We start from the raw sequence: 14,672 nt of genomic DNA, 5'->3' as shown, positions 1-14,672 counted from the left end.
TAGTGATGATGCACTCTTGACCATTGAGGTAGTCCACACACCAGTCAGGTGTGGCTTTAAATGACAATGAGAAGATGTGTGACCAGTACACAGACAAATAAATGCAGCTTTATACTAATGACAAGACCTCACAGATGACGGGCATGTTTTTTAGTGCTGTAGCCAGGCGCTTGAATGTCCATAACGCCACTGTTTGTCATCTAAGAAACTGGTTCAGACAGCATTAGGTTATTGTGTCCTCCACAATGTCCACCAGCTTAGTCAAGCCCTTCAGGAGAAGTGGGAAAACATTTGCATTCACTACCTCATGAATTAAAAAAATACTGCATGTTGTGTTCATATTTTTATGAAGTATAAATATAGCTTTGTGGTTTCTGTTCTAATCTGGGATGTTGTCATGTTGTCCCTCTGGTTTTCTATGTAAATTGTTCAGACACAGTATAGAACTTATTGTCACGGGTTTGGATGTAGTAATCAATGAACAGACGACACATGCTCAGTATTTCATATTGCACTTTATTCAGCTCTGAGGAGGCAGAACTGCGCTGGGCTGAGACCTCGTCACTGTCACAGATCAACACTTATTGCTTTCAGGCTCCCGGTCCACACGAGTCGGACCCATCTCAAGTATTCTCACGCTGAAACTTTGTGTACATGTTCTGTCAATGAATGTGAGTCTCTCTTTCCGGGTATGTGTGTGTGTGTGTGTGTGTGTGTGTGTGTGTGTGTGTGCACCTCCTGCTTTGTGCGGAGAAACAACGCTGGATATGACGAGATGGACAGACGGGAGACGCCTGCAGGTTTCATACAACATGACGGTGAGAAAGTGAGCAAACATACTGGACACAAACAAAAAGTAATGCACGACATTGTGATGTTTTTCATCATCTTCATCACACGGGGACAAATAAAGGCCTTCAGTTTAAAATGATATACTTTGACTTACATAGAATTTCATGGCATAGTAATCGTGCCTGGATATAGATCCTTACAGTCGTCATCCGGTAACATCATGAATAGCTCAGCGGCAGAACAAAGAGACAGCTTGTTCAGGCATCACGTGGGTAAAATGTTCTCCTCTATGGCACAGACTCCTTTTCTCGTCAAGGCCGGGTTAGTTTGGACACTGGAGGTGTGAATATATGCAGTACAAGTATCCTGTCACAGTTTTCATCGCTATAGAGGGAAGTTACCAAATCAGTTGTGAGCACTAACTTCACTTGAGGATTCATGGTTCCACAAATTCATAACGTACTGTTGCTGTCCTGCTTTGACTTTTAACCCAAAGCCGTACTTCTTAATATTTCTACATTAATACATCTAATGACTACTTGTATGTGGAAGATGTGGCTCAGAGTGAAACTTCAACAGAGAATCATTAACTAACCTCATCTCTACTGAGGATTTCAGTGTCTTTTGGCTCTTTGTTCCTCTGATTAGAATCATGAAACAGTCAGATGTCTGTCAAGTTTTCATCCAAATTTATCGCAAATTGTAGTAAATGTGTCCATCCACTAAGATTAACACCAGTATTACAGCTGGTGATGCAAACTCGCAAGTTGGATGCTGTTGAACCGTTACAGGTGATACTAAAGGAGAGCCAGTGAAATCTCAAAATAATTTATGTTTGAATATCCTCTCCTCTTTACACAGATCTTACGTGTTCGTCAAGAGACAGTAAGATAAGCTGAGGTACATGACCAATTTAGGAATTATTTTACAAGTTAATCATTTTCTGTTTCATTATTTCCACACGGCGATACGGTGGCTCATGTGAAGGCTTCAGTATTTTTGTGTGGATATTCGATGTGTCTGCATTTTGTAGGTTTTTCGCTAGAGAAGCAACCTGTGAGCTGTGTTGGACTCCAGCCTCAGATATATACAGCGGATAATGTATAAATGATCAAAATATATTTGCGTATTATATTACAGAACTAATTTTTTCGTACCTGAACTGTGGAACCAAGTCCAGCAGTGACGTCTTTGTGCTTGAAATAAACGTCCCAAACTTCCATGACTGTACCTCTCTATGTTAGTACACGATGTGATTGCATTAGCAGTGCTGAAAATGGCCACAATAAGATCATTTTATTTGTTCTTTAAAGTCTAGTCCCATTAGTATCCCTATTTATATTATTCATGTTATTATTGTCTACTTTAGGTCTACTTTGGCAGGTTTTATTTTCTGGCCAACAAAAGTCAAAATCTCTACAGTGAAGAAAAAGAATAGAAACAAAATCTAATTAGTTGTTTTTCACTCTCATGTTGATAAAGATTTGTTTAACGTGGCAGCTATGACAAGCTCAGTATCAATACTTTTGAAGGTTATATGACAAACAGCCTGTAGAGGGCAGCACATCCCAGCTACTCCCAACCAGCCAGCAGCGCTTAGACCACTTCCTAACGCTGAGACTGCAGAGTAGCACTGCACATGCAATCACACACAGCCTTCCGGGGGAAAGTCACTTCCTCTCACAATCTGTTGGTGTCGGGTAAACATGAAAAACTGGTCACATGACTGGGATAAAGCCAACTGGGTCACATGATAAGGGTGCACGGTGGGGGGAGGGAGGGTGAAAAAGGCCTCAGTGGTCCAGGATGCGGAGGTTGCCGGATACGATTTTGTTTTCCAGCATTGAGCCGGCTGGAATATCAATCCGATCTCCGTGGTTGGCGATGATGATGACGGTGCCCTGCGAGGGGGAAGAATGACGGGTTTAGTTTTTGTTTATTGGAAACAGAAATGTTGCCAGAAGAACATTCTCACACCAGGATTTAATTAAAGCAGTAAATCAAAAGACAACCGCCACCAGGACCAGTTTCTTTCAAACAGCGTGAGCTGAAGGACGGAGAAATTTATCTCTCCATGCACGTCATCTCCACTACATCAATGAGTTTGGACACCAGAAAGGCTGAAAGTCAGACATAACTGGAGGTGTGCAGCCTTTTTAACATCCACATTTGAGCCATCAGCGTGGGCGACAGAATAAATAATGCAGTGGTCTTTCTAGGTTACCACGCTCAGCCCAAGAGACCTCTGAACACTTACAGCAAATGCAAGTTTCATTTGTGTAGTGCAGTCTGAGGCCTTGTAACCTTTTAAAACACAATTATATTTCACATGTCGTTTTATGAAACACAAGTGAAGGTTTCAGTTTAGACGTTCACCTTGAGAGACACGTTTTTGCCAAAGGTGACGTCTCCGGACACTGTCAGGTGGTCGAGCTCCAGCATGTCGGGGATGCTCTCAAAGCGGGTCAAGTACTCCTGGACCTGAACAACAACGGACAGAAAGAGTAAATCTGTGAACAGCCGAGGACGTAGAATCAGTTTAGGTCGTCTCAGTGCAGTAGATCCTTTAGCAAAATGAATTATTGACCAGAAGAAATTGTCCTGACATCTGGAGAATTAAATTTTGAGGCCCTAGAAGTGTAACCTTTTAGGATTGTGTAATTATTTAACATCAATAGAGAATCAGGAACTGGAAGCCTCTAAACACTATTTTTTAAATTGTGTCCTCAAGACTGGACTCGGATTGGACATAAATTTGAAAAGAAATCGTATTTTGATAGAGAAAGAGTTTTGTTTACACGTTCTCGTTCTCTGGATGGACCGTAACGCCATCGGCCTACATGACTACCTTGGTGAAGGAGCTGCCCAGCTTGACGTGTGGCGTCGTTGGGAACTCTCTCTTGGGGCTCATGGTGAGAGAACCGGCGTCCAGGCTGTACAGGTTGGACATGACCAGCAGCAGGTCCGACGTGGTCTTCACGGGAAGGAACCGGCTGCGAGGAACGTTTATCCCCAGAGCGTTGTCGAAGCATTTGATGGCCGCGCCGACCGCCGTCTCCAGCTGGACGACGTTCTGCCCGCCGTCGAGAGTCTGATGACGAACCAAAGAAGAGGGAAGACATGTCGGTTGTTCATCTCACACAAACACATGCTTGACTTGAATGTAAGCAGCTGAATATTTGGGTCAGTAGCTGAAAAATTGGTCAAGACTGAAACGTCATGACTTGGATGGACTGCTGTGAAATCCGGTCGTGGCCTCCGTGCGATGAATCCTGACAGTAAAACTTTCCACTAGTGCAATCTTCTAGTTAATGATCCACTACATAAAAAACTAACGACAGTTCCTTTAAGCCTCATGTACCCTTTGTTTTTCATCCTAAAAAGCAAACAATAGCTTGCTAACAAACCAAACTAGGATGCACTCGCTAAGTGTCACCCCTCTCTTTTGTTAACCTTCTCATGATGAGCATGTTAGCATGAAGCTCAAAGCCCTGCTGCGTCACAGAGCTGCTAACGTGGCTGCACTTGATGAGGTTCCTTAAAACAACAGAGGTGAATGAGACGAACTAAAATTAGACTGTGAAAGGTTTGGCAGGACAGCGGTGATGTAACAACGTGTGCAGATATAATGACCTGAGACTCGGTGTATCTATCAGAAGGACTTGCGTAACGTTTCCCACTTGATGGGCGCTTTTGTCTTAAGTGCCTCTCAGTACCAGGAGAGCTCACAGTTTCAGCATGTTTGGGGCTATAACGGGAGCCGACCCCTCTAACTGTGCGGTTTTAGTGCTGCACTCTTACCTAGATGGGACCACACACTTATGTAAAGCCACACGGCGCTGCGCAGTTATAGCCAGTTGCATAACACTCGGCTTTGTCACAGTGTGAGATCCTGTAGCCCAAGGATGGAAAATTACATCTGCATCTATAGGCCAAGAAAGCAATAATCAGGAACGAGGCTGGAGTTCAGCAGTGAATTTATTACGCTGGTTGCAGATTTGCATACCCCGAGGCGGCGTTTCTCCGCTGAGGGGGCAGCAGAGGCTCGCTGTGCCTCTGAGTGAGCCCAGCCAAAATAACATGAAGTCAAATTAAGTTAAATTTGTTTGCCGCTCCGTCAACAGGGAGCTTTGGAGGGGAGTGAAAGGACAAATGTGCAGGAAAGACGCGGAGCATTAAAATTACGCTCCAGCAAATCGCGCAACAAGATTGAATTAACCGATTAAGCGTTTAATCAAACCTTTCCTTCATGTTTATTCAATCAGTCAAATGTTGCTGCCTCGTTTTATTAAAAAAAATATGTGTGCGTGGAATTTAATTTAATGCAAACGTGTCCGTGAGAGCCGGACAGACGAGCTCAGTGAGTACAGCTTTAAAGTTGCAAATGTGGCATTTACAAATTAAAGTGTTTGTGAGAGAAATAAAAACACTTATTTGTCTCTCCCATTCACAAACACCTCTTTGTCGACGCCGGAGTCCAAGTAGGTCAGATGAGCCGCCGCAGAGGTGAGCAGAAAACTGGTTTGAAGCTCCTTTTGTATGCAAAAAACTGTCACGTGACGACAGACAGTTGAGCTGAAATGTGGCAGAGAGCAGAGAAGCTTTAAGATGTGAGTTTTCTCGGTGAGCTGCTGCTTCGTCTTCTTTTTTTTTCTTTTTTAGAGATATGATTTATTCAGGAGTGATGGTCTCTGAAGGGGAGAGTAGTGCAGATCTCTCCCTGCTCCACTTTACTCAGTTATGCCTTCTAATGCTACAGGATGGGTGTGGTTAAGCCGGACAGCTGATATTATTCTGGGAGGTTGTCTGGTTGCGTCTCACTCGGCCCCTCTTTGAATCGGCCGGCGGACTATTAGGACATTAGCGAGTCGCTTTACTTGGACGGCCTCCATTATTTATTTGAAGGGAAGGAAGGAGGAGAAACATACAAACCACAGCAAAATTCACACACAGTTCCTGCGACTGAGCTTGTGCTGTCGTACACTGTTGACAACGTTTCCCACTGTTTGGGGGCTTTGGGATGTAAACGGGGAAGTATAACGTTGCCGTGGAGTCGGTGACTTAGCTGTGAGCTACAACTTGATCACCGCGGTTCAATCCGGATCTGTTTGCACATCAGCAAGTTTAATTTGACACCGAAAAAAGCCTGAAACGTGGCAAGTTCTGGAGTTACGCGAGCGCTATTTTTCCTGGATTCACGGATATTTAATCACATTCACACCGACGCTGGAGATGGTAGCTGCATGTAGAACTACACACATTATTCCTGCATGCTAAGAGGTGATCAGTAAAGTAGAATTGAGCGCTCCATGAACTGTGTCTGGGTCATTACCTCTAATCTACGAGCAAATCCTTCACTGATCATCCTTTGCTCATCATCGGCGACACTCAAATACGCTTACATGCTGTATAGCACACCAGAAAAACACTGACACATCAAATGTAGGATGCCAAAAATACCAGGATGTCCTGCTACATTTTCCAGTATGCAAGCCAGCGTTTTCTTCTGGCCATTCTGACCCACAATCCTCTGGACGCATAATTTCAAGAGCAGCTGCAGAACGTAGCGAAAGGAAAAGAATTTGGAACATGACCTCTGTCTTTATTTTTACTTCTTACGCCAAAACATTCTCAGAAAACTTCTACCCAAACCGTCTTTATGGGCATCATAAAGAAACTATTTCACCTTAAAGCGCCAGGCTCTGAATCATTCTGACGATACGCTGACCTGTGATTCAGTGAAATTTAGGAGGGTGAATACCACAATCTTATTCTGCTCGAGCACACAGAACACTAAGTCGCTTTGGGCAGTAAAATTGCCTCGAGGTGATGATTTTGTTGGTTTTTTTTGGTCTACGAGGCTGATGGGTTGTGTTTCCCAGCAGAATCTTATGCACCAAGAGGCCTCTGTTGCCACCGCTCAGCAAACATTACAAAGTGCTCGTTTAATTAATCCCCTACGTACCAGATTTTAAATGCTAATTCGACTGGAAAATTAGGAGACAATCTACTTATTACATCTTAGTCGTATTTCACATTATCATAAAAATGAGAGTTTACGTCATGCAGGGAAACTGAGCAGGACCCCGAGACAGGCTGCGATCATCAATCTTTCTCCGTTTATTCTGCTTTTTTATTGTAGTTTGTTCTGTTGTTTTTACTGATTGAGTCTGTGGATACTGAACCATTGTTCCCTGTATAGTGAGTAACTGGGTGTTTAAAGTGCCTCAAATGAGTGCACTTTTGTTCTTCTCTTTACTCACCTTGGGGTTGACTATGATCTCCAAGTCCATGGCCTTCTGCTCCTGCAGCCTCTTGATAGCAGCCAGGGAGATCCACAGGTTGTTGGTGTTGAAGATCTTGAACTTGGAAACCGATTTGAACTCGTCCACGTGGGCTTTGGGCACCTGGGCGATCTCCAGCAGACGCAGCTTCCCTTCGTACTGGATCAGCGTGCCGCCCTGGAAATCACAGTTGATGTTTTCACTACGCATTCTTTGTGTGTGAATAACTGGCCTTGTTTCTCTGGAGGAACTTTCCATGATTTCAGAATGCATTTTTAATAATGATAATGACTAAATAATGACTAAAAGTGGTTCTTTGGCGTAGTAATGGTTGGTGTTTTTCCACTCTGCTCGATATGCAGCAAAAAAAAACAATCCTGTTGCTATTTAGCCTGAGTACACTGTAAAGTAAGTTATATAACCACCACAGAAAATACAAGCCAGCTCCTCACAGTTTAAAAAAAACAGTGATAATGAGACTGAAAGTTTGAAGTCCTTAAATATGGACTCTGACAAGTTCAGTAGCCCGTAAACTAGGACGGACTGAGAAGCATCATGCTGCACATTGATCACTGAGAGAATACGTAATGTCATTTTACCTCCGTTTGGATTTCCAGAGAGAAATTAAAGGGCCAGTTAACCTAATTACACAAAATCAGATTCTCCTGATAAACAGTAGTGATGTCCGGCCATAAAACAGCTGAAGCTATGTTTAGTAAAAGCACTTCTAACGACAGCATCGGAAACAGTTTGTGGAGAGACGAGTCGCTGTTTCCCAAATGTGATTTGATCTATTTGATTACTGCAATTTAAACTGCGTTTTTGTATTGGGATGAGAGTAGAAATGTCAGAGACCAGATGTCTTGGAAGTAAAGAAAAATATAATACTTGATGCTACACGGAGAAAATGAGAAATCAAACACATTTCCTCGATCTTTTTTTTTTTTTTTTTACTGGATGTGATAAAGGAAGAATACTCTGATTTGGTTTGGTTACATCTGGAGAGAGATCTTCTGCAAAATAACGCTGTACAACCTCATGCATGTAAGGACTTGACAAAGTCTTCCTCCTCCACGTACCTTCACGTCGGCACGCGTCTTGTCCGTCACCTCCATGACGAACTCGCAGCGTTTGCCGTTGGGCTGGCTGACCAGGTGGTGCAGGATGTGGAGGTCGACGGTGGCCCCCAGGTTGTCGATGTTGGACACAAAGATGTACTCTTTGCCCTGCGCGACCAGCTGGTCCAGCAGGCCCGAGTTGTAGAAGCTGGCGTAGATGTCGCCGTGACCGGGAGGGTACCAGCCCTCCGAGTTCTGCCCAGACATGCTCAAGTTTGTGGACACTGGAAGGAGGGACTCTTTGTTGATGCGAGGGTACCTGGACAGAGGGGAAGAGCCCACAATAAGATATGCCACAGTTCTCGCTTATTTGTAGTTGACTTATTGGGAATATTGCTTTATAAACAAACACTGAGTTGGACGATGACTGTGATTTAGACTCTTACGAATCATATTCATTGTATTGTGACACAACAGCCTGAAGGTGCATCACCAGGGCTTCATCATAGTTTACCTTAATTCCTTTTAAAGTAGTAAAACAAGGTGTGAGTTCAACCCACTGGTCTTGCACAGCTGAAATGAATAATTGTGACGACTGACTGTGTTTCTGCTGAGCTCAGTGAAACCTTACCCTTAATCCGACACGTTTAGTTGAGCCACCCCGACTATTAGCTTAAACCAAAGATCAGAGGTTACGTAGGAATTTACAAGTGTTTAGTTTAGAATATTAAAACCAGACTTAATTTTATCCCATTTGTGCTGCACAGTTTAAATAAAATAATCTGATGACTTTCTGCTGAGCTCAATCAAACCTTGTCTTTAATCCATCGGATTTAGCCTGAACCATTTTAGCTATTAGCTTAAAAAAAACAAAAACAAAGATGAGAGGTTAAATTGAGATTTAAAGGCGTAGATCAGCAGCACTGACTTTAATCTACGTTTAAAGAGGATTCAATTCAATTCAAGACCAAAATAATGAGCTGAAAGATGCTAAAATGCTACATAAAGCTAAAGGGAGCTGCAGTTTTTACTCACTTTGACCTTTTATTAAAATATGATGACAGAAATATGGATTATTGCAGCTTTAAAACAATGTTTGATTTAGAATTTGGTGACAGAGGCCATGAATACTTGTGATAAATAAATAGAACAATTTGTTTTTAATACCATCCGGAGTCATATTCTCCCTTTCTGTTTGTATCAGATCTATGTTTTTTTTATTTAACAAATAGGTATGTAGTTGTAAAAGAAAAAAAAGCAGATTATTGAATTATGTATTTCAGCCTTGAGCTACAGAATGAATCTCGGACTGTTAAGTAGATAAACAGCACAGAGAGTAAACAAAAAGTGTGAAATCTCTCTTGCTCCACATCAGAGGTAAAGCCACGGACGCAGTAAAACACGCCAGCTGCCTGGTGAATCTCATCTTTTCATATCTCTGCCCAGACTTCAAACACATCCCCATCAGGAAAGTAAACTTTTTAGGTTTTTCCAAGAAGGCAGATGAGGCAACAAGCCGAGGAGTCCGAGCCTCCATCGCTGTGTGTATTAGACTGATCAAAGGGTTTCTAAGAAGGATCGGCGTCAGGTTGAGTTAACAAACCTCCCGGTGAGGAGCTGCGCTGAGCGGCAGCCGGCTGTGTTTTTGGCAGTTTGAGGATATTTCAGAGAGCGGACGAGCTGGTCAGGTGAGAGGAGCTGCTGAGGCCTTTTTAAGGGAGGATTAAGTCCAGTCGACTGTTCTTGGAAGATGTTTCAGATGAGTGGTTTTGATATGAGCTCATAGGCTTCAAAGGTTTTATGTCATCTCAGGCCAGAATCTGGGAACATTTTGTTATTACTGCTTTTGCAAAAATGTTCCTCTTTCCCTGGATCCAGCGCTTCTCCTTCAGGAAGGACAGTTATGTTTTTTTGTCTTATCAAAGAATCACCTGGATTCCTTCACTTGGATTGACTTATTAACTGATCCCAGCCTTGACTTATTCCTCGTCTTGAGTGTGACTGATGCTCATCGGTTGTTAAGTTTCCGTTGTGAGGCTGCAGTTCTCTCTATGCATAATTAAGGGATGCAAACGTGATGAATTAATTCCTTGAAAATGTTTTGAAACCTGCCTTGTTCAAATCAGCTTCTGGGCTTTTTGGTTAGTTTTTTGGTGCCACCTTTTAGGGCAGTGATGTACCCTAATTAACTAATTAACCAGACTAAAACCAAACATCTTTATTGGGATTAATAAACATCTACATAGCAGCATTTATTTTTTTTCTTCTTCTACTGGTTTGTGTTTCCTTATCATAACTTAACATAATATAAACTTCATTGATCTCTCACCGGTTAAGTTTACTTGTTATAGCAGCCAGAAAAAAATAAAGATTAATAATAAAGAGAAAGAGAGAGATGGTGGATTAGGTCTCCAACTGCTTACATAGGAACTCATTTGGAAACAGCCTCTTCAGAAGGAACAACTACGGCACGCGGTGATCATACGAGCACCTGACTGTTGTTTTAAGACAGACCTTGAGCTTATTGTAAGCTTTAGCAAAACACACACACACGCGTTTGTGTGCACAGACACGTATATTGTTTTAATTTTCACTGCTGCGAGGAAGTTGTTGGAACTTTTTGGAACTCGTTTAAATGTCACCTTAAAGTAGTTAATCAGACGTTAACACAACAATACCGAGTGATGAGCAGATGATTGCACTTTGTGTTTAGGAAAATAGAGTGACTGGTTTATAATGACAGGGAGCTCATACAAGCACCGTGTACTTTAATATTCCCAAAAATGTGAATGCCATTTGCAGTACTCGATTGTTTTGTACCCAACACGCAGACCAGACCAGACTTATTAGCTATATGCAGCTGCATTTGCATTTACAGTTAATTTAGTTTTCCAGCTCTTTGCAGGAGTTTGTCTAGAGAAAGAAAAAAAAAACATTTCAAACAATAACAAACCTTTGATTGCAGGTTATTTATTCTGCTCGTTGCTTGAGCAGGTAACCAGGGAGTTTTATTTAGCTAAAAAAAATAATAATTAAAGTGAGCAATTTCTGGATTTAACTGGAACGTGAGATAGCGCCACACAGAAGCTGAATTTAATTTGTCTTTTATGAATTACTGTCACGACCTGGACCACAGACCTCCCTTTGTTCTCCTATTGATTGGCATTTTAAACTGTTCAACCACTTTCCCTCCGCTGACATTAAGCTACCAGGCTGCTGTCCCAGAATGCTTTGTGCTACACTCGTAGAGCTGCACCCAACATACGAGCGCTCTAAATAATTCAAGGGAAACAGTAAAAAGCAAGTTCCATTTGACTGACAAACTGGAGACACCGAGGCATTAAATATTAATAGCCCTTTCCATACATTACATGACACTTCCTGTCTGGATGCCGCTGTTCTTGACAGTTTGAGTGCAGAATCAGAAGCAGTTTGTTATTAAAGGAAGCTGAGTTCATTCTGAAGGTTCAACGCTGCTAACTGGTCGTGAAAGTGTATGAAAAATCTGCCACTACTGATCAGGACGGCTTTGAGCTCTCACATGTGCACTTCCTTGGATCTTGGATGTTATCTCCAGATCTTCTTTCCGTTTAATGTCTGACAGATACTTGGTATTGTTATTCAGCCGTATCAGGAAGTGTTTGCACTGTTACTACTGTGTTGTTATGGTGTCATCTCACCTGCTCTGGTTAAAGGTGTGTATCTTGACCCGGTGGTGTGTGTACTTCTGCAGAATTTTCTTTGTGTCTTCATCTGTGTTGAAGGAGTTCATGAGAACCAGGGGGACGTCTGTGTTGTAGGTCTTGTTCAGGTGCTGCGGGACAACAAACACGACGCATGTAGACGTTAGTGGCGTTTATTTATGCAGGAAAGCAGCATCTTGTATACGGGAACAGCAGAGAAGATGCAACATAATTGTTCAAAATCAACTTTAATTTTCACTTGACAGAATAGTTAAGAGCCCGTAAATATATCTGTAATTTCTCAAACTACTATTTTGATTACAGTCCTGACTACTGAAGTTATAATTTGTGACGGGACTGTATATTATTTAGCTGGATATGGTGGTGTTATTGTTTATAAAAACAAAACACAATTAATTTATCCTTATCTGACAAATTCTGATGTGCAAGGAAACAAGTCAGGGAGGACGTTGCAATAACTATACTTGTGATAAAGAAAATGAGATGTGTATGAATCTTTTTTTGCATTGTGTACGTGCATGTTTATACACAGAATACACATTCAGATTATTGCACAATATGTGTATGCAGGTGTGGCTTCTGTCTTCGGTTGTCCTTCTTTAGAAGTGAACAGAGGAGAGGCGACAGGTGTTTAACCAAACAAGACGCCCTCGCCTCGGAGCTGTTGATTTAAAGCATCGATTTAACAACAGACGTGTGACACATCTGCTTCATCTGTCCGTGGTTTTGTTACAGCCAGCTGCTGTGTTTCATGATCTCTGTCAGATCAGCAAAAACTGTGCTCACGACAACTTGCAGCGCGTATTTACTCATTGTTTAATTTACAACGTGGCACAGCGTGATGCAAAAAAAAATTGACACACGCGTGCCGTGAAACATGAAGGAGGTGTGACACAAAGGAGGCCGTACAAACAAAGAATGACAAATATTAGGATTGCGTCGGAGTCCTGCTCCTGCCAGCTGTGCGTCACGACTCTTTTGCACGTTGCCAAAATGGCTTGTGCAAAAGGCGACACCCGGGAATCCTCGCTCACCGCCTCCTCTCTCCTCAAGAAGCATTTTAGGAATTCAAACATCCTTCTGTAATGATTAAGTCTGCCAAGATTGATTTCTGAGGAGACAAGGAGGCTCAAAATACAGAAATGAGACGTACCTTTTGTCACTGTATAAATGAAATGTGTGTGCAGTCTGCTCCTGTGAGTAAAGCAACACTTCATAAATAATAAACAGCAGGCGTATGACTGAAAACGATGCCGTCGTTCACACATTTCAGTGAGCTGTAGTGCCAGTTGCACTTTGTGACGGGAGCGATTTTGCATTTGTACTGATCGCAATACATTTGAATTCCTGGGTCAACATGTCATGAAAAACTACGGAGAAGCTGTCCCGACGATGTTTCTCTAACTCGACTGTGAGATCAGAATGAATACAAAAGAGGCAAATAATAGCTGAGGAGATTGGGAGGCACATTTCTTTTTTTTTTTTGACAAAGATAAGAGAAAATTAAAGTGAGTGGAGGAGGAGGAGGACGAGACGCGGGATATGAATCAGTGGGGAGAAGTTGACGTGAGGAAGTTGTTAAAGAGCTGAATTTACAGCCTGTGACAGAAAACAAGGGATGACTCTGCTTCTCTAAACTCCAGTGAGAATCTCTTTTTGCCATTAATAAGCCAGGATGGGTGTTGGCTGCTCACGACCTTCACGCAGTGTGTAAACGAACGACTTCATTCAATGGAGTGAACTGCGTAACTTTCCTTCTCCTTTCTGACACTTCAGGCTGTTTGAGAGCTCTGTTAACTCGTTGCCCCTCCTAGTGCCTACATATATCATGATGCACTGCAAACAAACGTAAAAGAGGTTTGACGTATGTTGACAGTGGGTGTATCGAGGCAAAGACAAGGAATGAAAGATGATGCATCTACTGGATCTCAAAGGCCATCTGTGTGGACTCTGTAAGGTCTTCCTGCATCTTTTCTTTCTTTTTCAAACTATTATGTTCTAAATTAAAGCACAAAGACTCTCCTAAGTCAGGAGGTCTGCATTAGGAACTTAAAACAAAATCAAATGAGAAGCGCTGCCCCCGACCCACCTTTAGAAACCCTGACAAGACACTGAAGATAGTCCTCCAAACAGTCCTGACATTATTCCTGCTGTTACAGTTCATATTTTCTGTGAGCGTCCATGCATGAAGCCTTCCAGGAGCAAGATTTAAGAAGGAAAATGCTTAAACTTTATATACTTCTTTGCTAAAAGCACTAAAACGTGAATTTATCAGGGTGGCAACTAACAGTTATTGTAACCGCTGCAGACGATTTTCTCCATTTCTCAGTTCACATTTTGCTTAAAGTCACCAGTAAAGACGGAATAATGTCCATCAAATGTTCCTGTTTTGTCTGATGACAGTTCAAAACCTTGACACTGAGTTTGCTATAGAACTAGAATAGAAAGCATTCACATCCCTGCTGCCACTCTGGTGAATGTTTGGCCTTTTATGAAATTGAAATGTTCAGCTGCTTGAAATTGCTGCAGATTCATTTTCTGTAAGTCAACTGATGGATTAATTGATGAAAACCGTCTGAAAAATAGCTGCTATATGTGAGTTTCACGTATAAAGACACCTCAGGTCCACATAAGGCCTGTGTTAAGCCTAGATTACACCATGGACATGTAGTCATACACTGCTGTCTAGTTCGTTTGGGGGGCGCTGTTCTATACTTGCACAGTAGATTAGCGTCGATGTTTTCTGCACACACCGAGCAAACACCTCCTTGTATTGTAGTGGCAGAAATAACTTTAATGTACTTTAAATGTGTATTATCGAGCAAAATGGCATC

At 42.2% G+C, this 14,672-nt stretch overlaps 1 protein-coding gene across 3 annotated transcripts in view; it reads right to left on the bottom strand.

Annotated features, from left to right (window-relative positions):
* Positions 1 to 496: 496 nt before the first annotated feature.
* LOC103372870 (UTP--glucose-1-phosphate uridylyltransferase-like) overlaps positions 497 to 14,672 on the bottom strand; it is a 51,214-nt gene continuing 37,038 nt past the window's right edge. For all 3 annotated transcript variants that reach the window (XM_008302632.1, XM_008302633.1, XM_008302631.1), the window contains exons 5-10: positions 11,815 to 11,948; positions 8,156 to 8,453; positions 7,056 to 7,253; positions 3,641 to 3,883; positions 3,169 to 3,273; positions 497 to 2,693 (exon numbers count right to left, since the gene is read on the bottom strand). In XM_008302632.1, the coding sequence (XP_008300854.1) occupies positions 2,586 to 2,693; positions 3,169 to 3,273; positions 3,641 to 3,883; positions 7,056 to 7,253; positions 8,156 to 8,453; positions 11,815 to 11,948 (1,086 nt within the window). In that variant the 3' untranslated portion in view covers positions 497 to 2,585. The remainder of the gene's footprint in view (positions 2,694 to 3,168; positions 3,274 to 3,640; positions 3,884 to 7,055; positions 7,254 to 8,155; positions 8,454 to 11,814; positions 11,949 to 14,672) is intronic.

The sequence above is a fragment of the Stegastes partitus genome, unplaced genomic scaffold (assembly GCF_000690725.1).
Source record: "Stegastes partitus isolate 25-593 unplaced genomic scaffold, Stegastes_partitus-1.0.2 Scaffold1847, whole genome shotgun sequence".
In the NCBI taxonomy this organism is placed as follows: Eukaryota; Metazoa; Chordata; class Actinopteri; family Pomacentridae; genus Stegastes; species Stegastes partitus.
This window is presented reverse-complemented; position numbering and strand designations above follow the sequence as displayed.